This window comes from Dama dama, chromosome 5, assembly GCF_033118175.1.
Source record: "Dama dama isolate Ldn47 chromosome 5, ASM3311817v1, whole genome shotgun sequence".
Lineage (NCBI taxonomy): Eukaryota > Metazoa > Chordata > Mammalia > Artiodactyla > Cervidae > Dama > Dama dama.
The window spans coordinates 20,031,971-20,057,514 of record NC_083685.1 but is presented as its reverse complement, the minus strand read 5'-3'; the positions used below and the strand labels follow the sequence as shown (position 1 = coordinate 20,057,514).

The window sequence follows — 25,544 nt, the reverse complement described above, 5'->3', positions numbered from 1 at the left end:
GGTATGTCGTTAAAAAGTGAGCACCGCGCCTGAGCTGAACACGTTTTCATTAAGGTAAGGAAACGGACGTGACGCTCCCCTGCGTCCTGAGTATTGCTTCACATTTTAAGCAGGAACGATTCCTGAGTAACCCCCATGCACGTTGTCCCAGAGGACAGCTCTCCGCTCGCCCTGGGACTAGCCGGCGGAAACCAGAGGCGCAGAGAGGCGGCCGCTCACCTGGCGCCCGGCCAGGAAGGAGGCTGAAGGGTTCATAGGTGTTTCCTCCGCCCCCGGAGACAGTCGGTGTGCGCAGCGTCACCTTAGAAACGCCATCGGCGCGCCTGCCCGGAGCGGCGGGGGGCGAGCCCCGAGCCCCGGAGCCCCGCGCCCTCGCCGGCCCAAGCCAGCCCGCCCAAACCGCCGACCCCGCGGAGCGCGCCGGGCCCGCTCGGCCTACGGCGTCGCCGAGGTGCCGCCCCGGCTCTCGCGAGACCCCGCGGGGGGCTGGCTCCCTCCTGGTCTCTTGGGCGCGGGTCGCGTCGCCATCCGGCGTTTTGTTCTTGCAAATCTGGAGACTCTCGAATGGTTTATCTGGCGATGTAAAAGCCGTTACCCGCGGCCCGCAAAGAACCGCTCTTCACCACTACCCGGAGAATGATGGAACAAATGAACGGCCGTCTCTGCCACATCGTCCTGGCCTATGTATGACCAGCTGCTTACAGATTCGCGTCTTTCCCTCCTAAACTGTGAGCGCTGTCGCCTTACCTGCCCTGCACACCGGGATAGGGAGAACAGTCAGCACCTGGCATTCAAATAGATGGAGGCAGACACCACCTCTGGTAGTAGTTGATAGTCAATTGCTGACCAGCCCCGCGGAGAGTTCTGAGAATCATAGATGAAGAGAGGGAAAAGTTTGTTTTTTTTAATCTTGATGTAGCTCTTTTGTTAAATAATGAGGTACCCCTTGGGGTGGGCGTGCACCCCCTGATGTACATCAAATGACGAGATGCACCTTTTGGGGTAGACGTGCCCCCTTAAGGGTGGACGTGTACCCATCCTGCTGTTCAGCCTGGAAGGGTGCTGTCCCTCTTGGGGGGTGCCCGGGCTGATTTTATCAGCCGCTGGATGACTTGACTCCTATTGTTAAATCAGTCCCTATCATAACTCAGGTGATTCCCATTGATTCAGTCAACCCCCGGTATTGTGACTCCTATATATTAAGTTCAGTTAGTTCAGTCGCTCAGTCGTGTCCGACTCTTTGCGACCCCATGAATCACAGCACGCCAGGCCTCCCTGTCCATCACCAACTCCCGGAGTTTACTCAAACTCACGTCCATCGAGTCGGTGATGCCATCCAGCCCTCTCATCCTCTGTCATCCCCTTCTCCTCCTGCCCCCAATCCCTCCCAGCATCAGGGTCTTTTCCAATGAGTCAACTCTTCGCATGAGGTGGCCAAAGTATTGGAGTTTCAGCTTCAGTATCAGTCCTTCCAATGAACACCCAGGACTGATCTCCTTTAGGATGGACTGGTTGGATCCCCTTGCAGTCCAAGGGACTCTCAAGAGTCTTCTCCAACACCACAGTTCAAAAGCATCAATTTTCCAGCGCTCAGCTTTCTTCCCAGTCCAACTCTCACATCCATACATGACCACTGGAAAAACCATAGCCTTGACCAGACGGACCTTGGTTGGCCAATTAATGTCTCTGCTTTTTAATATGCTATCTAGGTTGGTCGTAACTTTCCTTATATATTAAACCAACCCCTAAATCACATGAGTTGCTGCTGATTAAATCACCTCTCTCAAATACCGTCACCCACACCCATACCCACCCCCGCCCCCAGTTAAATCGAGTCCTTAAATCGCCTAACTGTTCATTGAACCAATGAAACATCTTAGGTTTCCTGACCCCGCCCCCCAATTAACTCAATCTGCCTTACCTCTTGGGACACACATTAAGGAGGTTGACTTAATTATGGTCACTATATTTACTAAGGCAGATTCAATCAGTGGGTGTGCTGTCCCCCTTGGTGGGGGGGGGGGGCGTACACCCCCCGAGGTAAGTCAAATGATGATATACCCCCATGGGGTAGAGATGGCACACCCTGGGGGTCCTGCCCCCTCGGAAGGGGCTGGTTGTGCACCCTGTGCAGGGAGACCCTTGGCACTTTTTCCTGACAATATTTACCATGTTCTGAGTTGAGATTAAGAGTTTCTTCTCCTGATCATAGTCACTCCTTCCCCCTTTTTACTCATTATATAGGAGCTGGACTACACAAAAGTAATGCTTATTATATTTAACCTCTGGTCACCCACCCCTACTACTTAACCCATAAGATAGTAGTGCTGGCAAGACAAATTCGTATAATAGTATTTCAACTTTACTTTTGGTTGACCGTGAATTAGCAAAACATGCCCTCATGTTCATAAAAGATAACCTGAACGTGGAAAAAACAAATTTAAAATTTCTTACCTTGGAGCTTCCCTGGTAGCTCAATGGTAAAGAACCCACCTGCCAACATAGGAGGCACAGGTTCGATCCCTGTTCGGGGAAGACCCCACATGCTGCAGAGTAAGCCCATGCACCACAACTATCAACCCTGTGCTACCGAGCTGGGGAGCCACCACTACTGAAAATCATGCTCCACAGCAAGAGAAGCCACTGAAATGAGAAGCCTGCAACCAGAACTAGAAAGTAGCCTGCACGCTCAACTACAGAATAGCTCTTGCAGCAATGAAGATCCAACACTGCCAACATTTAAAAAAAAAAAAAAAATTTCTACCTTGAAACTTTACTGAGTTGGATGACACTTGTCTCCTTAGGACAGGCTCATGTTCAGGAGAACCAACAAGACAATGCCTTAGAATTTAAAAGTCAAGAAAGCAAATGCTGACTAGTTGTTAAATGACCTATCCATAGATGACTATGCAGTAAGTTGTGGTGGTGGGATGAGAAAGATGAAAAGGAATGAGATTGAATGTCAATTTTCCAAGTGAGGAACATTTTAATTCACATGCTTCTCAAATTTCACTTTTGTAAAATTTGGGATTTTTAGGAAGCCAACTCGATGGACATGAGTTTGAGTAAACTCTGGGAGTTGGTGATGGACAGGGAGGCCTGGCGTGCTGCAATTCATGGGGTCACAAAGAGTCAGACACGACTGAGCGACTGAACTGAAAATGTCATTCTTTACCGGGCAATCACATGCCTAATATTCACTTTAAAAGTACAAGTATATGAAGCATTAAGAAATGAGGCTCATTTTTATGAGTTATGGTTGGTAAGTACCAACTGAATGTGGTTAAGAGGGTTATTATGACTAGTTGCAAATCAAAAATCTTAGTATTTTAAGGTCAAAAATCTTTAAAGAGAAAATATAAGAATTAAACTGCACCTAGTTATGCATTAATTCAAATTGACGACCTCTACAGACTCATTCCAGTTTCTCTACCATATTTCCTAAGTAAAGGCATTTAGTAAATAACAGAATCTAAAAGGTATAAATTGTTTTTTAAAAAATTTTTATTAATTTTTAAGAATGAGAAAGCTACCATGGATTATCCCTAAGTGACAGCTGACTTAATGTTATTTAGCAACTATTTAACAACTAAAAAGGAATTTAAAACCACACATTGCCAGCATGTTTTTTAAAATAAGACACTACATACCAAAACTGTATTTGTATTTGAAATTGCCAGCTTAATCATTGTAAATCTCTTACATGTATTATAAGGCTGTTTAAAGTTGAGTCCTTGAAAAAAAAAAAAAAATATATATATATATATATATATATATATATATATATATTTTGGCCATGCCATGAGGCTTGTGGGATCTTAGTTCCCTGACAAGGGATTGAACCCAGGCCACAGTTGTGAAAGTGCTGAGTCCTAACCACTGGACAGCCACAGAATTCCCCTTGAATAATAGGTTTTAATCAGAGATTAAACAGTTGCATTTTAAATTTCAAGTCAAAGAAAAAGATTCACACATATACACAAGGACAGTTTTAATCCTGCATTTTCCTGCAGTAACATCCACTGTGGCTATATAAATGGACTGAAACTGCATTTGCCAAGAACTGTGAACATTAAGAATTTTTACATGAAGACACGTGTGTTGATACAAGCACATAGACATCTTCCAGCACCAAAAAAATACATACATAACACATATCAAGTGGTCTTAATGGATAAATTTGCTTCATTAGATAATTTTATTTAACTAAATTCACAGTTAATGCAGAATTTCATTTTCTTAATTTACATCTTTATTTATACATTCTTCCTAATGTTTCAATTACTCAAAAACCCATTCATTCATTCAAGATGGTATTCTGCATGGCAACAGACAATAGGTTCTAACTTTCTTAAAGGTGTTGACAGCAACTTAAAATACCACTGAGTCTTCTTTCCAGTTTGTAGCACCAGACTTAGGACCTTTATAAAAACAGAGTTTAAATTCATTTAATATATTCATTAAGATTCATTGTCACTGCTTCTCTTCCGAGAAAAACACATTTCAATTGCTGCTTCCCAGACTATACTGAGCAATAGTGTATATTATTTTCAAGTGGTTAGCAGAATTTCACTCACATAAATTTACAGCCAAAACAAGAACTCAGCCTCTCTGAATGGCTGTCCACTCAAGATGATGAAAATAATGTACAAAATGGATTTGGGGGTCTGACCTCCTCCTTAGCATTATCAAACACCTTTCCAAGTATTCTTAGAAAGTATTTTAAAATATATGCAAATATCCTACCATATGACACACCATCATTTCTTTAACCACTTCCCAACTGTGCATTTATAATCATTTGCAATTTTTTAAATATTATGAGTAGCACTGTGATGAACACCCTCATTCATAGTTTTAAGTTAAGACATTATATCTTTAGGATAATGCCAAAAAAGTGGGTCAAACAGTGCAGATGGTTTTAAGGCTTTTAATATACTTTACCAAAAAATCTCCAGAACAGCTTAAACAGCTGTTACCAACAATATGTTAATATGCCCACAAAGTGAACTTGGTTGGTGACCATGAAGCAAATTCAACCATAGATCCATGAGATATTCAAGCATCTCAAAACTACCACACCAAAGCAGCAAGGAGACAGTTATTACTGGTGATGAAGCCAAATTCAAATCTTTAAAATATCACTCAGCTAAAAAAAAAAAAAATTTTTGATTAAATTGTGATTATTTAAAAATAATCAACAGAAAAGCTTTCCACAGAAAATCTAGTTTTTCCAAAAAAGTTAAAAAGAAAGAGAAAAGTCAGTACCAAATGACCAAAATTTTTTATTTGACTAAATTCTATCTCATGCATAAGCATGACAGTCTCTCCTGTTTATTAGACTTTGGCAATTAAAAAAAAAAACACCAAAAAACAAGCAGCCTTGTACAGAACAGTGAAAATGCCAAGGGTGAGGGTAGGCTACAGTTTTACTGTAGGATAAATATATATATTTTTAAAAGGCCTCTCTCCCTTTGGCCAACAATCAGTTCAGATCATTAAATTACAGACACATTTTCAAAATCACTTCTTCACTTCTCCAAGATCTTCAATGCTATCATCATCCACCTATAAAACACAAATAATTACATTTCATGAGGTGTGCTTAGCAACTAACACAGAGGCAACTGCTTTAGTAACTTACTTCTATAGATGCACAGGTTCCAAATACTCACCTCTGGCCATTTTTCCTGAATGACATCAATAATATCATCTGTAAAGTCTCCCTGAATGATGATTTCATCCTCCCCTGTTACTGAGGCACCACAGGAGAATTTCTGAGCAAAAAATCTTTGTGCTTCTTTAAGATCAATTTCTGTTATTTTAAAAAAAGAAACAGTGAGACTATAATCGGAATCATACATCAAAGAATATTTTTCCATTTTGAAATTTAATCTGCATTTTAAATTCATAAAACAGATCATATTAATGGGTTTCACGTTCCTTTCAGAACAGTAATTACAAACTACCCATAGGCAGTCATCTGAACAATGTAACAATGTAACATTTTTAAGGTTAGATAAAGCCTCAGTATAGAAAAATAAGATGCATACTATTCCTGATTCAAGACCAAAATAAATCCAGGAACACATGAATTCCAACATTACATATACACTTCCAAGTAAACGAAGTTTCTTGTGGTTATCCCTTTTTACAAAGGAAGACACTCCGCCACTAACCACCTTCCCTTACCTTCTACTCTAATCCCAGAGAGGACAGGTCATTTTGCAACTGTTTGGCTACTGAGACTGGGAGGGAAAGAGGAGCAGTGCTGGTAGACTTCAAAGGGAAACCTGTCCAGCCCTCATTCTAGATAAAATATGCACAAGCAGAAATTCTGGAATGGAAAAAGTTAAACCAGTCCCTTCTACAAAAGATTTTTAAGATTTTAAGTTTGACTATAGTTAGAAATCCAAAATCTTATTTTGTATCCTTCTTAGCAAAAAACAGAACTGTAAAGTTTTCATGGTACTAGATTAAAAAGAGATAATGAAATGAATTAACGAATAAAATTCACAAATTTTAAACATACTTAAGCTTGAACTCACCAAAAGTTGCAAGGCCACACACTCTTGTTACATATTTCTTCTTTGCTCTGGGAATTTTGGCTATCGTAACCTTTTGTGGTACAGTTTTCTTCTTTTGTTTTATTTGACCCCTTCCACCTTTATTTATTAAGAAACAGTTCAGGATTAGTTGTTTTATCATAAATAGAGAATACTATCTTTAAATATACTGACTTTCAAAAGGTATGAAATATTTCTAAAGTTTCTTTTTCTAATACAAAATTCATAAACACATGAGTGAGTATTCATTCAGTCAATACATATTAAGTAGTATGTGCTGTGCACTGCAATAAGGGCCAAGGACACAAAGACGAAGAGAACAAAAACAGTCCCTGTCCTCCAGAGGCTCTCAGTCCAGTGCAAGGAGAAAACAAGTTAAACAATTACAGCAATCTGGTATATACTGAAATAGGATCCATGAACACAGCACTACCATAAGCTCTGCAGAGGAATGGCTTACTCTACTTCCAGAGGACAGAAAGTTTCCCAGAGAAAGTGACATCTAAGTGCCTGCAAAATAAGTCCATTTGAAGGGAGACGGGCTGGTGGAGATAAAAGGAAACAAGTACAGAGACAAGAAAGGATGCTGTAATTGAGAACTACACTTCGTCTTTTGGTGTATTAACAGGAAAGTAGGATTTATTGGTTGGCGTAGTAAGGAAAAGACAGTGCCAAGGTTCCTATGAGTGCAGGGCCTGCCACTTGTCCAGGAGGCCATGATTAGGGTTGTATTTGACCCCACAACCATCTGGGATGAGCCACTTTTCTGCCACCATGTTTTCAAATTCATTCACATTAAACTTAGTAAATCCCCAATTCTTGGTGATGTGGATCGTCTGGCATCCAGGGAACTTGAGCTTGGCCCTGCAGAGCGCCTCAATCACATGCTCCTTATTCTGTAGCTTGGTATGGATGGACATAGCAATTTGACCAATGTGGACCCTGGCCACTGTGCCCTGGGGCTTTCCAAAGGCACTTCACATACCTGTCTGGAGCCTCAACTGGGGTAGTCCCATAGGCATTTTGTCTCCTTAGGGCAGATGCGAGTGTCTACTGGAAAGGGCTGTCTCCTTAGGGTGACCCATATAGGCCACAAGCTGAATATACTACAGAGGAGTTAGTGTACTGTTTACAACCACTGCACACTGAGCCCCCACGGGGAAAAGAGCATGGTTGGCTTAATTGGCTGCAAATACACTTGTCTGAAGGAAGCTTATGATACGTAGGAAAGAAAGCCAGATAGGCAAAGATTATATACCAGTCATTTAAGGACTAGCACATCAAGATCTATTATACTGCAAAGAAAAGAACCCAGCGAACAAGTGACTACGCAGGAGTGAAATCATCAATTTATGGTCTGTCAAGATCATCATACCATGTGGAGGGTGGGTCTGTGAAGAGCAATGAAAGAGAGGCCACTGAGGAGCCTCCTACATTAGTTCAGGCAGAAACTAATCAAAATCTAAATAAAGCAGTGGCAACAGCAACGGCCACTAGGCATAGGATAAACAGAGGAATGAGAAGAAATCACAGAATTCAGAACTGATTCAAAGGGGCAAAAAGAAAGAAACCAAGACGGGTCTCAGGTTTTTGGCTCAAATGATTGGATAAATTGCTGTCATTAATCAAAATGAAGAAAACAAAAGATGCAGATTTGGGACTTAAGTTTACTTTGGAAGTACTGTGTCTGAAGTGCCTAAGGGACCATGAGCATTTCTAGTCTAGAGACATGATCCAGGACTAGATTTGGGAGTTCTAAGTGCAGAGTGGGGGCAAAAGTTAAGGATGCAGAATCATCCAGTGAGGATATGCAGAATGAGAAGTTAATGCACAGAGTCCTGGGAAAAACACCATTTTTTAAAGGGACAGAAGGGAGAAGTCTACACAGAAGCCTGAGGAGGAAGGAAACCAGAATGAGGGAGCAAGCACAACACTTCAGGGAGTGCTCAGACGTGCTCTCATCACTGAGCAACCACCCAGCCACTTGTGATCCTTGTCAGAGGCGTCTCAATGGCATGAAAGTCAGGTAAGGATGGACTGAGGAGTGAAGGCTCAACGACTGAACTGAAAGGAGGATAGCTGAGTCTAGTCTGAGCAAGGAAGTCTAGCTAAGAAGGGAATGGGGAGGAGAATATGGCAAAGAGAGACACTAGTTCTTAGGGGAATGTTTTTTTGTTTTTAATGTGAAGTCCTAGAAAATATTTATAAGCTAATTTTAGTCATGGGAGAATTAATTCAGGAAGAAGAAACAGGCAGGGATAGGATACAAGGCACGAGAAATTCATTTTAGAAGGAGGAGAGGTAGCAGGTATATTCATCAGTTGTGAAAAGAAAAATTCAACTGAGCTGACAGAAATAAGGAAAGAACAAAATTTTTTATAAATGTCCTCACTCTAATTAAATAGAATACACAGATATTTTTATAAGGTAACAAAATTTTTAAGTCATAAACAAGCTGGCTGGCTGCTTTTTATGTATATACATGGCAAATGAAGCACGTTTCCTTGGGTCCAATTTACTGATAGAGGCCAAATCACAGGAAATCCAGTCATTCTGAGAACGATTCTATACCCCTCTGTATGGTATTCACACAGAATGCAGCAGCAGGAAGATGTTATTCAGTTCGGGAATGCTCTCACTTCTTATTTCTTCTAGTGGTTGTTGTTTAGTTGGTAAGTCATGTCCAACTCTTTTGCGACCCCATGGACTGTAGCCCGCCAGGCTCCTCTGTCCATGGGATTTCCCAGGCAAGAATACTGGGATGGGTTGCTATTTCCTTCTCAAGGGGATCTTCTCAACCCAAGGATTGAACCCGCAGGCCCCTGCACTGGCAGGCGGATTTTGAGCTTTCTGGGAAGCCCTCTTCTAGCAGTATGTTTGTAGAAGTCAAATCACGCCTCACCTCTCTTTTGTTTTTTCTTCTCTTCCTCTTCCCCTGCTGTTCCTTGACCCTCACTAATTCCAGCTTCTTGTTTGGGTGAATTTTCTAGATGTAAAAACAAAACCCTTATAAGCACTGACATCACTTCATTCTAACATTAAGAAATTACCCCTGAGAAACCTCATACACAGATAAGGTATTTTTTTTTATTTACTTATGTTTTACTTGAAGGATAATTGCTTTACAGACAAATAAGGTATTTCACGAACAAATGAGTGTAACATTTATAAAGTCAGTGATTACATTCCTGGACTCCTATCAGGCCTGATTCTGAAGTCATTATGGTAAGTGTATGGTGACAGAAGCCACATTAAAGAAGCATAAAACCCTCAAGACTCCACAGGAGTGTTTAGCATCAAGCATACTGATTCTGTTAACAGAAAATCTGGCCCTAAATATGAAGATATGTCCTAGGCAAGTCACATGTTCAGGGCCCACCAGGTAGACTGACTGTTACATCATATTTGAGGGTTCTTATCCAATCACAGACAGACCATGTTGTCTCAGGGGTTGGGCCTCATGGAAAACTATCTGAAAATCAAAGCAGCAAATAGCAGGATGATATTGGGTATACTTCGATAGCCCTGTTTCTGGCCCAGGGTTTCCCTTCTTCCTGCTACTGCCTTCATTTTTACCAGTCTTGTAAGAAAAGCCATCAATTTGTTAATTGAGGAAATCTGTTCTTCTGTAGTTTCCCTTACCTTTGGCAACAGCAACTCCATTCTAGTTGCTTCAGTCAAAAGTCTAGCTGGCCCTTTTCCTCACATCCCACATGCAACACATCAGGAGACCCTGTCAGCTCTACCTTCAAAACATGTTTGGAATCTGACCACTTCTCACCACCCCACTGCTACCATCCTGGAGTAGGTGGTCATCCTCCTGACCCAATCACTGCAAGAGCCACCTACTTGATCCCCCTGCTTTGCTGCCTATGCCTCTCCTCAGTCTTTTTTTTTGGCCATGCCACGCAGCATGTGGGATCTTAGTTCTTTGATCAGGGATTGAATCCGAGTCCCCTACATCCCTGCTCTGGAAGCCCAGCCTTAACCACTGGACCACCGGGGAAGTCTCTCTTCAGTCTATTTTTAACGTAGCAGCCAAAGATGCTGCTGAAACAAAAGTCAGACCTTATCATCACTCTTCTGCTCAAACTGCTTCTCATCTCACTCAGAAAAGCCGAGACTTGCTCTTTAAGACGTAGTCCTTCGTTACTTCTCTGACTTCATCTCCTACCTTCCCCCACCACCTTCCCACCAAAAAAAAAAAAAAACAACCAAAGTCCTCCTTGCTGTTTTCTAAATATGCTGTATGTGGTAAGTGTTTGCCTCAGGGTCTTTGCACTGGTTGTGCTATCTGCCTGGAAAATTCTTCACCCAGATATTCAAAGGACTCTCTCCCTCACTTATTTTAGGTCTTTGTTCAAATGCCATCTTTTCAGCAAAATCTTTCAAGATTTCAAATTCCCTCCCCCAAAATTCTTATCTTTCCATTCCCTGCTTATCATAATTTAATGTATTTATTTCATTTGTCTTGTTTTACTTATTTTGTCTCTCCTTCTATAATTTCCAAAGAGCAGGTCTTTTGTTTACTGCTTTATTCTCAGCATCTAAAAGTGTGTGTAGCATATAACAGGCATACAAAAAATAATTTGTTAAGTGAATGAGTGAAAATATATGTCCCTAAGTCATTTACTCTTCTTTATATAAGAAAGTTGATATTTTGACCTATCCTATCCAGAGAGAAGACTCATGAAGAGGTCTGTGATTTTATGTAAGAAATCTTAATTAACCCAAGAACTTAAAACAGTTTTCAAGTCAATAGACATAGATATATAGAGTGATACAATTCTGTTCCTACTAGAGGACTTTTGTATCTTTAAAATAATGCCCTACATGCATCTGTTTCAGGTGTACAGGTTTTGATGAAAGAAAAAAAAAATGTTCATACCTACAGTAAGTTTTGCAAACTCATTTGGAAAATTCTTCTCTAACCATTGTCTACATTTAGCAACATCAGGCATATATTCACAGTACTGGAGAGGGGAAAAGAACAAACTGAGTCACAACAGTATATTTTTAATCATTTTAATTAAAAAATCATTCCCTGTGCTTGCTATTTATAGAATGATAAAATCAACTACTCCCACCTAATGTCTCATCCACAGAAAATCTGTATTCAACCAGGAAATGTCCCATAAGAAATTAAAAATTAAAACACACCTCCTCACTGTAACAATTTATCTCCTCTCCAACAAACAGAAGGGCCATTAGAAAAAGGAGGAAACAGACAAAAATAACCACAAGTATTTCTTGCTTCGGGCATATAGGTGTCTCATTTTTATGATCTGCCCACAGAGCCTGACTTAGAAGCTTATCAACAGAAAACCTTACACATAATTTATGCTTTTTCTTCTCTGTCTGGATGTTAAACTTTGACTTTAAGGTTACTTTTGTTTTACTGGCTAACTATTCATGAGTTCTGTGCAAAAATCCAAACTATGTATAGCCAAGTGCAAAAGATGCACACATATGACTCAGTCTAAAAAAAACAATTTGTAAGACCATAAAATCATTCTAAACCAAAGTTCTCTATAAAATGTTGAAACTCTGCCAGCAAATAACAGAAAATGAAAAATAACACAATAAAGTGCCCAAGCTAGCTATAAAATCAATGACCTCAAATTTTAAAAGAAAAAAGAATTTGAAAAGAACTTACCTCTGTTGGTAATGAACAGACTGGGGAAATGGAGAGAAAAGATTTGAAAATATAAATAAATAAATAAATAAGTACACACACAGGACTTATTTTTAATTTGACAAAATGCTTCATTTCTATTTTTTCCTGTAACTTTTCTATACCACTTTTCAAATACTACCCCCATCATGTGCTTTTTTGAGGTTAATGGCACAGGGTTAATAGAGATACTATCTTGATTTCTTTTTTTGATCTAAAGAACAATGTCTCCTTCAGTTGCTAAAACATCAAACTATACTATCTGGCATGTCTTAAGGTTTTACCACAACCACTTCAATGGGTCGGAAACTAAGCTAGGATGGGAACAATTACCCATGCAACAAAGCTTAAATGGAGCTGGTTATTTCTTTTGATAACTTCACTAAAACAGCTGCTAATTTTCGTTCATACTAACAGATTTACAGACTTCCGTAGCACTTCTGCTACCATTTCTCTGCAATACAGTTTTCCTCTCCTTTTCATGTTATGCTATACAAGATCATGAAACTGAATTTCCTTCCTTCAAAGGGACGTTGGTTCAGTCTTGTCACTAGATAGCCTGCAAAGGCTAAGGGACTAGAAAACTCAAAGTTTCCCAATTTTAACTGTAACTCTATTACTGGGTCAACTGCTTATTTTACTTTATTTTTTTCAACTGCTTATTTTAATTTTTAAGGTGAGGAATGGACTAGTTCAGTGGGCCCAACACCTTGAGGCCTGTGAGGGAGAAGACGGTTGGTACACCATTACTAATAACAGCAATTACTATCTATTGGGCACATCCCAGGCACTCTGTTATACTTTGTATTATGTTTCATCATCACAACCTGATAAGGTAAGAGTTACCATATGTTTATCATGATTGAGAAAAATGAGACTTAGAACAAGTAATTCATTTGCAACTGGTTAGAACAAGATTTGAACTCTGGTCTGTTTCTGAAGCTCATGCTCTTAACCACTTAATCAGATCACAGAACCTATCAAGGCAATGCAGCTGTGTACCAGCCCATCATCAGTCTTTTATAGATGAAGCCCTATAACCTTTTTAACCTTTAAACAGGTTAAATAGTTCATCCAATGACAAAGGTGGTAATGTGGCAGAAAACTATTCAATAAAATGTATCATCTCTCTCTTTTTTTTTTTCCATTTATTTTTATTAGTTGGAGTGTATCATCTCTTTATTCCATTTTAGAGTTTTCCACTAAAGCTCTCTCTGCTTAACCAGAGCTCTCTAATCTTCACAGTTCAAGTTCAATCACTAGTAGTAACAGATATTCAGCCACACTTTCAGGATATAATTACAGGTTAAATACCATTACTGCAAACCCTAAAACCATAAAACTTTGTACACCATTTCAAATAATATTCAGTTCAGCAAAATTCTAATATGATGAAAAAAATTGGAAAAATCTTCCAAGTTCCACATTATTTGCTTTTAAAGTCAATTTTCCTCCACAGATGACTTACTATTTGTAAACTACAGCTCTTCAATGAAAATACTGAGCAGTCACCAGCTTTACATCACTAACAACCTGACCTTATGTACCTGCTGATGAGATATGAAGAACAAAGTCCATCATCCAAGAAACCTTCTGCTATGGTCTTCATGTTTGTGTTCCCTCAAAATTCACAATGTGGTGCTACTAGGAGATTGGGCCTTTGGAAGCATTATTTTATTTATTCTTTTCAACAGCTCGCTGAGGTAGGCTCTGCTATCCATTTTCTGGATGAGGAACTGGCTAAAGTCACCCAGTAAGTAAACGGCTCAGCCAGGATTCAAACTCAGACTGACTTCAGATTCTGAAGTCTCAGTCCTGCACACAAATGTCTCCCTGGAAATGACCCCATCCCACTTACCCTTGTTTCTCACTATATTTCAACCAGCATTCTGCTCCAATTAGCCCCCTTTTTTCCCCTCTACCCTGAAAATACCATATTAAACCTTGCCCCCATACTGTTTTTGTAAATTCCTCAACCTTTCCTTGCAAATTGTACTTTTATGTAAGGTTTCTCACTTCACTTTCCCAGCTTCCCTTGGAACAAAGATCTCTCCTTTTCCTAAAATCCTAATTCATAGCTCTGGTCGGTACCATTTAATTTAGCATTGAATATTCCCTAAGTCCTTCTCCTACAACTAGACCTTAAACTCCTTGAGGTAAATGTAATCCTGTCTCCATCCTAGTGCCTGGAATATCAATACAAACTAGGGAAATAAAAATAAACCTTTCTTAAAAAGGTTAGGGACCTCTGGTGACTACTGGTGAAATATCACTGGGTTGGATGCATACTTAGTGCAGTTATTCAAAGCCATCTCAGGAGTAACATAAGCAATTGAAGAGGATGGCTTTCATATACTGTATTTCATTAATTCTTTCTTCTTTTCACTTTTATAGGGCTGCATCCCACAACTGTGGCATGTCAATCTAACAAATTTTTCTTTCTCAGTGGAACCTAAAATAATGGTGCATCTTATAACATATGGAGACTTAGATTCAATGAATTAGGATACAAAGAACGATAACTCGTAACTACATCTGACAAGCAAGAATGAATAAACTAAACCAGTATACTTTTTTAATAAGAGCACTTACTGTATTATGCTCTTGTATTCGTTGCTGAACCAGCTTTATAGGAATTATCTGACTTTAGATGCAATCACCATCTTTATTTTACAGACCTTAAGAAACAAACCTCTAACCCTTAGTGAAATCAGGTAACTTGCCCAAGGTCACAGAGCTAGAATTAAGCAGGAGCAGCTGGTAATGCCCAAAGGAAGGATGCAAACCCTGGTCCATGATTCCAAAGTCAACCTTATATAAAGTTCCCCTGCCTACTCGCTGGGATATTTTACACTCATTTTATTTTCTTAATCAAGGATAGTAAATAAATGATGAGTCGATACAATTTTTCAACTCAGTGACATCACCTCTCCTTTTATAATACTTAAATTCCAGAAGAAATCTCTATTACATTCACAGAAGGTAAGATCTACAAGAACAGTGACCTCTCTTAACTTATTCATTATTCAGTCTCCAGCACACAAAACAGTTAGGCACGTAGTAAATGGCCAAAAATATTTACTGAAAAAGATAATATTTACTTGTCCTTTACTTTACTGTCGTATGACTTCAAATTTTTCTGAACCTTTCCAAGATGCTAGTAAAATTTATTTATTTATTCACAAATACTTCTGAATTGAAAATGAGGAAACACACTCAAAGGGAAAAAAAAACCCTGATCCACATTTTATTAACCAAACCAAGGACACCTTCCAACTGTCCTACTGCCCATCACTCCAGCCTCATCATCTTCCACTTGTTATTACACTATTCCTACACTACACACTATACTGATACAAAACTGCTTATTTCTCCACAGATAAGCTTTTCCTTGCACAGCTATTCACTTCATCACTTCATCTAGAGATGCATTTTCCCACTCCCTCATCCAGTCATCCCTTAAGAGTCAATTATCTTACAAGAAGCCCAACTTTAACAGCCAGACTGGGAAGTTACTTTGGGCTGGAATAATCTATTTACATATGTCTATTCCAACTGGACTGAAAATTTCTCCAGGCCAAGTAGCAAGACACAAGTCCCACAGGTTGGGAAAATCTGTTCATCCATGCCTCCCCTTCCCCAACTCCCAATTAAAGATTCAACAAATGACAAAGATGAAAAAATTACTTGGACCAAATGTGAAGCCACTGATCATAACGTATAAAAATACCGTGAGTAAAAGCCGTTTTCCGCCTTCCAACACTTACCTCCACAGTAAAGGACTCGAAGTGGGTAATCTGCATCTAACTTGGTGTTGCTCCTCTGGTCTCCTCTGCAATCATGCCCACCAGATTCAGAAATGTCAGCAGCCATTTCAAAACCTGTCAGAAAAGAAAATAACACAGCTTCACTATTTGGGACCAAGGCCCTGAGAGAAACCCTGTTCGGTTGTAGCCTTGTCTTCCACTAGAAATCCCCCCCACACCCCAAATCTGTTTCAATTCTCTGCTGAATGAAAGGTAAGAAGCTGGATTCATAAAATATGAGTAATTCTGGGCACACCATTTTCCAGGTCTACAGGAAAACGAGCAACAACAGTGAGATTCATAACAAATGGACCATGACAACGGGGGGGAGGGGGGGGCACCGGTGGAAGAAGCAGCAATGGGAAAAAGGATGGGGAGAGTGACCTCAGTGGAGACAAGGCAAAAGGTTTAGGGGGTGATTCGGATGGGGTGCAAAGTATAACAACAGAGAAAGGCCAAGAAGCAGCTGAAGAGGCTGGAAAGACCTACGAAGACAAGGTGAAGAAGGAGTGGGTCGCCGGAGGCGCCCAGAGTGCAGGGTGTGGGGGCGGCTGGATGCCAAGAAAGGGACGCTTTAGAGTCGGGAGAGGGGATGGAAGTGGGAGACGGCGGGGACACCAGAGTCTGAGGAGACAGAATACGGGCAAAAGGACCAGGAAGGAGAAGAATGTAAGAGGACTAAGGCGACAAGAGCGGTCAGGTGTGAGGGCGCGACCTGAAGCGAAGGGGGCAACCCCGGGGACACCAGAGTGGCCCATGTGGGCGGGGGTGTGGAGACGCCCGGCCCGGCCCCCTTCCGCCGGACAGCACCTCAGCTTCCCCCACGCTCTCTACAAGCTTCTCCGAACGGGAGAGGCACGAGGGGTTATTACCCAGGCGGTCGCACAGCCTCCGCCGCCTCCGCTCCCGCCACTACCGCCAGCTGAAGCGACACATGCGATTCCTCTTCCCCAGCCAGAGCCGCCCGAGAGCGCGTCTACCAGCGGCGGTCCCGCGAGACAATAAGCCTTTATCGCGAGATTCAGTGGCCGCCGGGCGGCTGTCGCGAGAAGCCTGAAGGCTGGGGCGGGGAGGAATTGGAGAGCATGCGCATTTCGCCCAGGGGCGGGACCAAGCAGCCTAGAGGCTGACAGCCAGTAGGCGGTGCTCGTTACCTGTGGGAGAGGGTGGGTGGTCCGCGGTCGCGGCGCGGAAGGGGGCGCTCTTTGGAAAGCGAAGATAAGCGTCTAAGTCCGCAGTGACTCACTGCCGAGGCGGGGACGTGGCCGTGTCCCTGGGGTCTGGAGTGCATCCTTCAGTCCTGACTAACCTCCAGCCTATTGGATGTCATTCCTCCGCGGGGAGATTGCAACTGGAAAAGGCGTTTGGTTTAATTTCAACGCCCTACCCTATATTGGCGGAATTCTTTTTAAAAAGACAGTGTCAGTGCTATTTCATTTTTCTCATTGCCCTGCAATCTCACCAACCTAACAACTATTTTCACAGCTTCCTGGTGTCTGCTGATCCTTATATGTGTTTTAAACTGGAATTAAACTCTCCCACGTCACTGTAAACTAAAAAATTATTCACAACCTCAAGATTGAGAGTTAGGATTTACTTGGCTGGAATTTTAGGGCTTCAAGCCTAGGAGGCAGCATCTCAAGTTAACCCTGAGAGAACTGTTCTGGGGAGGGCAGAAGCCAGGCTATATAGGCATTTTGCAGCAAAGAGCAGGTTGTCTGAAAATCAAAAGATTATTGTTAATTAAAATCAGGTATGTCAAAGAAATTAAGTGATTTTTCTATGTATGAGTAGATGCAGGAACCTGGGCTTACTGAAATCTTTACTTTAATACACACCTCAGCTACGTGAGGCCAATATTCTGTGTTTTCCCATCCTGAGTTTCCTCAGGGCTCATTGTAGGGAGTAGTTGTAGTCTGATGACTGCTAGATGGCGGGTATTTTTTCCCTTCCCGAGTTCCCTCAGGGTTCACCAGCTCACAGTTTGGTGGTGATGATGACTGTGACATCCTTTGTGTACTGATACTGCAGGAAATAGTCCATTTCTCATCAGGTTTTCACACATGGTGTGTCTTGGCTTTGCTTCCATCTAGTTGTTTCATTTTGGGAAAAACCCTTCATATCCATCTTCAGCCTGAGTCCTATTTGGGAAATGGGAATAACACTACAACAGCTAAAGAGATGTGGGTTAGGGAAATGGAGACCAAAAGTGCTTTGTAGATGGTGGAAGTGGTTCTTTTCTATTTTGCTTTTTCCTCCACTCACATCTTTCTCATTCTCCCCCTTCCCTACAACTTCATTTGCCACCAGCAGTACCACCCTTAAATTGTCTGCTCAGAACTTTGTGTGTATGAAGCCATCTAGCATAATCTTTTGCACTGGAGACTGTGACCGCTACTCTGATGTCTTTGTTAAATAAACGAGTGGTTTCCCCCTCTCACAAAAGAGCATCAATTCTAAAAGATATTAATGAAAAAAGATCTTGTTTCTAAGCCTATTTGATTCCAATAATAAAAGCTTCCATTTATTGACACTTACATGCAAGAATCTGTTCATTTGGGGATCGAGTCCAGGTGACTTCATTTCATAAAACTTGGGTTCTCACTGCGAGCCAGGGGCTTCCCAGGTGGCATAGTGGTAAAGAAGCCACCTGCCAATGCAGGAGACGCAACAGACGTGGGTTCAATCCCTGGGTCGGGAAGATCCCCTGGAGTAGGAAATGGCAATCGGCTCCAGTATACTTGCCTGGAAGATTCCATGGACAGAGGAGACTGGAAGGTTATATGGTCCATGGGGGTCTCAAAGAGTCAGACACGACTGATGCTTGAGAACGCCCTATGTGCTACATGCTGGGGAAACAGTGAACAAGAGACAAAGTCCCTGATCTTATTGAGCTTAACAGTCTTAGACTTACAAAATCCTTACAGTGTAGTGACTGTCTCTAATTTACAAATAGCGGGTAAAATCGAAGCTCAAAGATGGGGATGCATTGTTTACCTATGTTTAAGACACACAACTAGTAGCATGTTAATGATCTTAAGACATACGTATTTTTACATTTTCATGTCTCTCATATCAAGATGTATTGCATGGAATGGAGTCTTTGCGTTGTTGTTGTTTTAGTCACTAAGTCATGTCGGACTCTTTGTGACCCCCATGAACTGTAGCCTGCCAGCCTCCTCTGTCCGTGGGATTTCACTGTGGCATAGTTTAATTTGGCAGTATTTTTCCTTTCTTAGTGATGCATAAACTAATGGTGCATCTTGCAGTCAGTGGCATCTTAGACATGAGGAAATATGGATAAGTGGCCAGTCCTGTGTAGTAGACCTAATGTCTTCAGTGCCATTCCTCATGCTTTTCCTGCTATGCTTTGTAGAGAAGGGGGCGCTGACTCCTATGACTGAATTCCCAAGCTTTCTTTTTCCTGAGCTTCCAGCTAGTTCAGTCAATGGGAAGCAGTAATGAGACCATGCCATCTTCTTGGGCAACATCTCTAGCAGTAGCTAGCTGGTTCTCCCCCTGCATAATTTAGGCATCTCAGCTTCTGGGCTCCTGTAACATCACCCCCTCCCTAGATCTAGTCTCTAGCCTACCAGTGGTGATTGATGGCTTCTTGCTGCTAATTTCTGAGTGGCTTCACCATCTCTGTTTAGCTTTTAAAGCCCTGAATGAAATTCCCCTCTGCTATAAATACTTAGATAGGGTTCTATTCTCTAGGTGAACTCTGCCTGACATTGCTGGCATTCCATCCCAGAGCTGTACTTCCTCACGCACTCGTCACAATCTGTCAGCATTCAGGTACCAGAAGGAGGAACAACCTATTAAGTAAAGAAACATCACAGTGGTTTCTCTCCAGGAAGCCACAGACTCTGAGAGGCAGGGAAATTATTGCAAAGAATACAGGAATCCAGTTGAAGACTAAACATTGTCAGGAAATTGACTAAATATCTTTCAGCCTTAAGTATTACTATATTTCTAGTATAAGTTATAGTTTTGTTCCAATTAAATTCCAAAGGTTGAATCTGATGGGCTTGTTTCCAATCACATCCGTTCCTAAATCAGTCACCATAACTAGCCAAGCCCTGAGTCAAGTGTCCATTTTTGGAACTGGGTTTGGAATGTGGAAACAGGTTACATCCCAAAGGAAATTTGAGGCACTGTGATCAGAAGAGGGAATGATGCTGAAGTATCAAAACCAATAGACAGTTTACTCCAGCCATCCTCATACTCATGTGTGCTAAAAATTATTTCAAAATCTAGGGCCCTTAGGGACTTCCCTGGTGGTCAGGTGGTTGAGAATCTGCACTCCCAATGTAGGGGGTCCAGGTTCGATCCCTGGACAGGGGAGTAGGTCCCGCATGCTGCAACTAGGAGCCGGCATGCCAAAACTAAAAAAAATCCCTCTTGCCACAAGGAGAGTTTCCCTGGTGGCTCAGATGGTTAATAATCCACCTGAAATGAAGAAGACCCAGGTTCGATCCCTGGGTTGGGAAGATCCTTGGAGAAGGGAATGGCTACCCACTCCAGTATTCTTGCTTGGAGAATTCCATGGACAGAGGAGCCTGGTGGGCTACAGTCCATGGGGCTGCAAAGAGTCAGACACAACTGAGCGACTAACACACACACACACACACACACGCACACACACACACACACACACTGCAAGGAAGATCTCCCACAAGGCAAAGATCCCATGAGCTGCAACAAAGATCTGGTGTGGTTAAATAAATACATATTTCTAAAAATAAAAATCTAGTGCTGTTAACACATCAAGTGGGGGTACAGGTGAGGCAGACTACCTTACTAACAGAATCCTGTTTTACTTGAGGTAGCCATGTGTCCAACTAAAGATGCTTGATTGCCCAGCCTCCCTTGCAGTGAAGGAGACTAACTGATGCAATTCTGGTCAATGAGATGTAAGTGGGTGCTGAGAAGGGCATCTCTTCTCTTGGGAAACACTGTGAAAGATTTTAAATGGACAAAAAAGAATACTGGGTGTCCTGTTTAGCATTCTCTTCAGTGTTATCTTTCTTTGTCTTTGTGCTATTTTACAATTTTGTAAGTTTTTGAAAATGGATAGTCATGCAGTTTGCTCTTGTCCATAGAAATGCAAATCACTTCTGTCTAGTGGCGCTGTAATTGATTATTTCTCTGTTGACTAGTTTTCCATCTGCTTGTAAATTCATTTCAGCATTTCTGATTCTCCTGTATGTGTATATGAATGCCTATGTGTGCATGTTTTTTAAAATTCTCCCTTGAATTTGGTTTTCACATCTCTTGATTCCCATACTAATTAAGGAATGAAATAAAAATATTGACACGTTTACTTAAAACTGGACAAGAGTCATGCTTTTTTTTTTCTTTCGGCCACAACTCATGGCTTACAGGATCTTAGTTCTCCAACCAGAGACTGAAACTGGGCCAGATACCATGATGGTGAGAGAACTCACCTAGGGCCAGACATCCTGGAATGCGAAGTCAAGTGGGCCTTAGGAAGCATCACTACAAACAAAGATAGTGGAGGCGATGGAATTCCAACTGAGTTATTTCAAATCCAAAAACATGATGCTGTGAAAGTGCTGCACTCAATATGCCAGCGAATTTGGAAGACTCCACAGGACTGGAAAAGGTCGGTTTTCATTCCAATCCTAAAGAAAGGAAATGCCAAAGAATTTTCAAACTACCACACAATTGCACTCATCTCACACACTAGCAAAGTAATGTTCAAAATTCTCCAAGCCAGGCTTCAACAGTACGTGAACCGGGAACTTCCAGATGTTCAAGCTGGACTTAGAAAAGGCAGAGGAACTAGAGATCAAATTGCCAACATCCATTGGATCATCGGAAAAACAAGAGAGTTCCAGAAAAACATCTATTCCTGCTTTCTTGACTATGCCAAAGCCTTTGACTGTGTGGATCACAACAAACTGTGGAAATTTCTTAAAGAGATGGGAATACCACACCACCTGACCTGCCTCTTGAGGAATTCATATGCAGGTCAGAAAGCAACAGTTAGAACTGGACACGGAATGACAAACTGGTTCCAAATCAGGAAAGGAGTACGTGAAGGCTATATATTGTCACCCTGCTTATTTAACTTATATGCAGAGTACATCATGAGAAATGCTGGGCTGGATGAAGCACAAGCTGGAATCAAGATTGCTGGGAGAAATATCAATAACCTCAGATATGCAGATGACACCACCCTTATGGCAGAAAGTGAAGAAGAGCTAAAGAGCCTCTTGATGAAAGTGAAAGAGGAGAGTGAAAAAGTTGGCTTAAAGCTCAACATTCAGAAAACTAAGATCATGGCATCCAGTCCCATCACTTCATGCCAAATAGATGGGGAAGCAATGGAAACAGTGACAGACTTTATTTTGGGGGGCTTCAAAATCACTGCAGATGGTGATTGCAGCCATGAAATTAAAAGATGCTTACTCCTTGGAAGAAAAGTTATGACCAACCTAGACAGCATAGTAAAAAGCAGAGACATTACTTTGCCAACAAAGGCCCATCTAGTTAAAGCTATGGTTTTCCCAGTAGTCATGTATGGATGGGAGAGTTGGACTATAACGAAAGCTGAGCGCTGAGGAATTGATGCTTTTGAACTGTGATGGAGAAGACTCTTGAGAGTCCCTTGGACTGCACGGAGATCCAACCAGTCCATCCTGAAGGAAATCAGTCCTAAATATTCATTGGAAGGACTGATGTTGAAGCTGAAACTCCAATACTTTGGCCACCTGATGCGAAGAGCTGATTCATTGGAAAAGACCCTGATGCTGGGAAGGATTGAAGGCAGGAAGAGAAGGAGACGACAGAGGGTGTGATGGTTGGATGGCATCACTGACTCAGTGAACATGATTTTGAGTAAGCTCTGGGAGTTGGTGATGGACAGGGAGGCCTGGCATGCTGCAGTCCATGGGGTCACAAAGAGTTGGACATGACTGAGCAGCTAAACTGAACTGAACTGAACCGCAGGACTACCAGGGAATTCTCTGGTTTTTTTTTTTTTTAATTTATCACTTAACATTCTTAAATAAAAAGGCAATTCCTCATTTAAAAACAAAAGGCAAAGTCGAATTTTCTGTCTTCTTTCCAACTGAAACATGAACATAAGCCATCTTGCCACCATGAGGATGGCTTACAACCATCTTTCACCTTCTAAGGATCTTGCACTGGAAACATAAACAGCCTATGTTCTGGATAGCATTGTTGAGTCATTGTATCAGCTCTTGACTGTCCTCCTTCTAGAGCTTCCTATTATGAAAGACAAACACTCCCCATCCCTACAGCCTCCCCGCCTCCCCACTCCCCCCCACCAACTGTTTACTACAGTAGAATTTTCTGTGCATTCCTAATGATACTATCAGGAATCCCAGCGTTTCTGAGACAAGCCTGGAACTTGGGGCCCTTTGCTGCAGTGCTTGCACCTGGACAAACCTTTCCTCCAACAATGAAATACAAAGAACCTATAAGGGACTAAAAAATAACTGTGCACATATGTAGTTGGGGCAAATTCTGGACAAAAGATACAAAAAGGCCAAAAAAAATCCAATTGCCACATTTCAATAGCTGGGAGCAAAAACAGGGTGTTGGAAGCAAAAATAGGGTACTACATATGCCCCCTACACACAACACCACCTAAAGGGTGGGCAAAACACCTAGGGTACCTCTCTGGACAGACCACTAGACATACACTTACCCTCACCACGTATAAGGAACCAGATCAACCCCCTCTCTGAGGAAATGAGCAAGAAAGGGAAGCTGTTACTTGTTCCCACTCTCCTCTGCTGCAGCAGGGACCCCAATAAAGCCTTGCCTGAATTTTTTGTCTGGCCTCTAGTCATTTCTGTTGGTTGGGGAAGGCCAAGACCCCTGGTCAATGTCATTTCCTTTAACACAAGAGGGGAACCGATGTTCAAACAAAGCACGTGTGAAGGAAGGGGACAAAGGTGAGAGCTGGTTAAGAGACAATGGGGAAGTGATGCTGCAAGATCTGTCATTCAGATGAAGCCTGGAGGAAGGATTGTTCTGTCACTTTCTGAGAAGACTTCAGTCAAAGAGAATGAAAGCATTTGCCCTGGGCTCCTTGAATGAGTCGTGACGTCTTACCACACACAATACTTTGTCTTAACACTATTTTTTTATTTTCAAGAAATTGTGGATTTTATTTTTCCACCCTTGGGGCTGGCTTTGCACTTGGCCAGACATGTTCTTTCCTCTGGTTCTTTCTGGGCATTTTTTTTTTTTTTTTTTTAATGTCTCTGCTTTTTATTTATTTATTTATTTTTTCCAGTGGGTTTTGTCATACATTGGTATGAATCAGCCATAGATTTACACGTATTCCCCATCCCGATCCCCTCTCCCACCTCCCTCTCCACCCGATTCCTCTGGGTCTTCCCAGTGCACCAGGTCCGAGCACTTGGTTCTGGGCATTTTTTAAGATGTTGACTTGGGGCTGAGTGGATATTTGTTGTTTGCCTTTCTAGCATCCCCTCTCTGTAACAGGTTCATTTTGGACTGGAAGGGTTCCTCTCTCCCCCACACTTATCCCATGTGGTTCAACAGAACTGTTATAACTCCCCATTCAGAGATGGAGCATATGACCCAGGTCTAAGGCAATCAACACATAGTGTCCTGCTGGTAACAGCCATTAATTGATTCAAGGGGAGATCAGTCAGAGTGAATACCAGCACACTTTTGAAGGAGCTTCTAGAAAAGAGGCTCTTTCTTTCCCATTGGACTTGAGTCTCAGCACGTTCACATTAGAATTGCTGGCAGCCATCACGTCACATGTGGTTTGAGAATAAAGTCAGTGTGAAGGACAGCAGAGCTGAGAAATAGAGAATATTTGACCCCTGATTCCAGCCACATCTGAAGTCAGCCCCAAACCCCAACTACTCTGTATAAAAGTCAACAAATTCCCATTTTTTGCTCAAGTCAGTTTGAATTGGAATGTCATTTTCAAATTAGTTCTGATGAACACATAGGAGTCAGCACTAGTGCAGCCCTGCCAGGGGTTTGTTAAGACCTGTTCTACCCAATGTTTCCTAACATTTTCTCCCCACTGTGGTATGCCCAATGGATCTTATGCCTCTGCAGAGCATGATTTCATAAACACATCTACAGTTTGAAGACATCTCCAAATGACTGCAAGGATGTAAAGCATTATAATAATTTGTAATTTTTAAAAATATGTATTTATTTGACAGTTGGGTTTTACTTGTGGCACTTAGGGTCTTTGTTGAGTCATGTGGGATCTTTCCTGGCATTGCATGGACTCTGGCTGTGGTTTGTGGGCTTAGTAGTTGCAGCACACAGGCTTAAGTGCCCCAAGGCATGTGGGATCTTAGTTCCCCAACCAGGGATCAATCCCCCATCCCCTGCATTAGAAGGCGGATTCTTAACCACTGGACCACAAGGGAAGTCCCAGTGATTTGCAATTTTTGCAATTAATTACAACGCACACATAAGGAAGGTGGCTATGGACTATGGCAG

The 25,544-nt window shown here is 41.7% G+C and overlaps 2 protein-coding genes and 1 non-coding gene across 3 annotated transcripts in view; all 3 read right to left on the bottom strand.

Moving 5' to 3' along the window:
- The window catches only part of CCDC62 (coiled-coil domain containing 62), a 37,318-nt gene extending 36,947 nt beyond the window's left edge, over positions 1 to 371 (bottom strand). The window contains exon 1 of the mRNA XM_061142003.1: positions 220 to 371. Coding sequence (XP_060997986.1) covers positions 220 to 255 — 36 coding nt within the window. The 5' untranslated portion in view covers positions 256 to 371. The remainder of the gene's footprint in view (positions 1 to 219) is intronic.
- Positions 372 to 5,265: 4,894 nt separating this feature from the next.
- Positions 5,266 to 17,073, bottom strand: DENR (density regulated re-initiation and release factor). Its single transcript, XM_061142002.1, has 8 exons — positions 16,919 to 17,073; positions 16,008 to 16,121; positions 12,223 to 12,242; positions 11,455 to 11,539; positions 9,469 to 9,552; positions 6,549 to 6,665; positions 5,676 to 5,815; positions 5,266 to 5,568 (listed from the first exon to the last, which is right to left on the bottom strand). The coding sequence occupies exons 2-8, from the start codon at positions 16,111 to 16,113 to the stop codon at positions 5,524 to 5,526; spliced, it is 597 nt and encodes a 198-aa protein (XP_060997985.1). The 5' UTR covers positions 16,114 to 16,121; positions 16,919 to 17,073; the 3' UTR covers positions 5,266 to 5,523.
- LOC133058146 (small nucleolar RNA SNORA70) lies at positions 7,628 to 7,758 on the bottom strand. The gene has a single exon (XR_009693254.1). It is a non-coding gene; the product is annotated as a small nucleolar RNA SNORA70 (small nucleolar RNA).
- Positions 17,074 to 25,544: the final 8,471 nt, after the last annotated feature.

Coding starts and splice junctions, on each gene's coding strand:
- DENR (XM_061142002.1), bottom strand. CDS start 16,113: ATGGCTGCTGACATTTCTGAATCTGGTGGGCATGATTGCAGAGGAGAC. Junction 6,666..9,468: donor GAAGAAAAAACAAAAGAGAG/GTGAGGCGTGAT, acceptor TAATAAATAAAG/GTGGAAGGGGTCAAATAAAA. Junction 5,816..6,548: donor GTGTGGCCTTGCAACTTTTG/GTGAGTTCAAGC, acceptor TTAAAATAACAG/AAATTGATCTTAAAGAAGCA.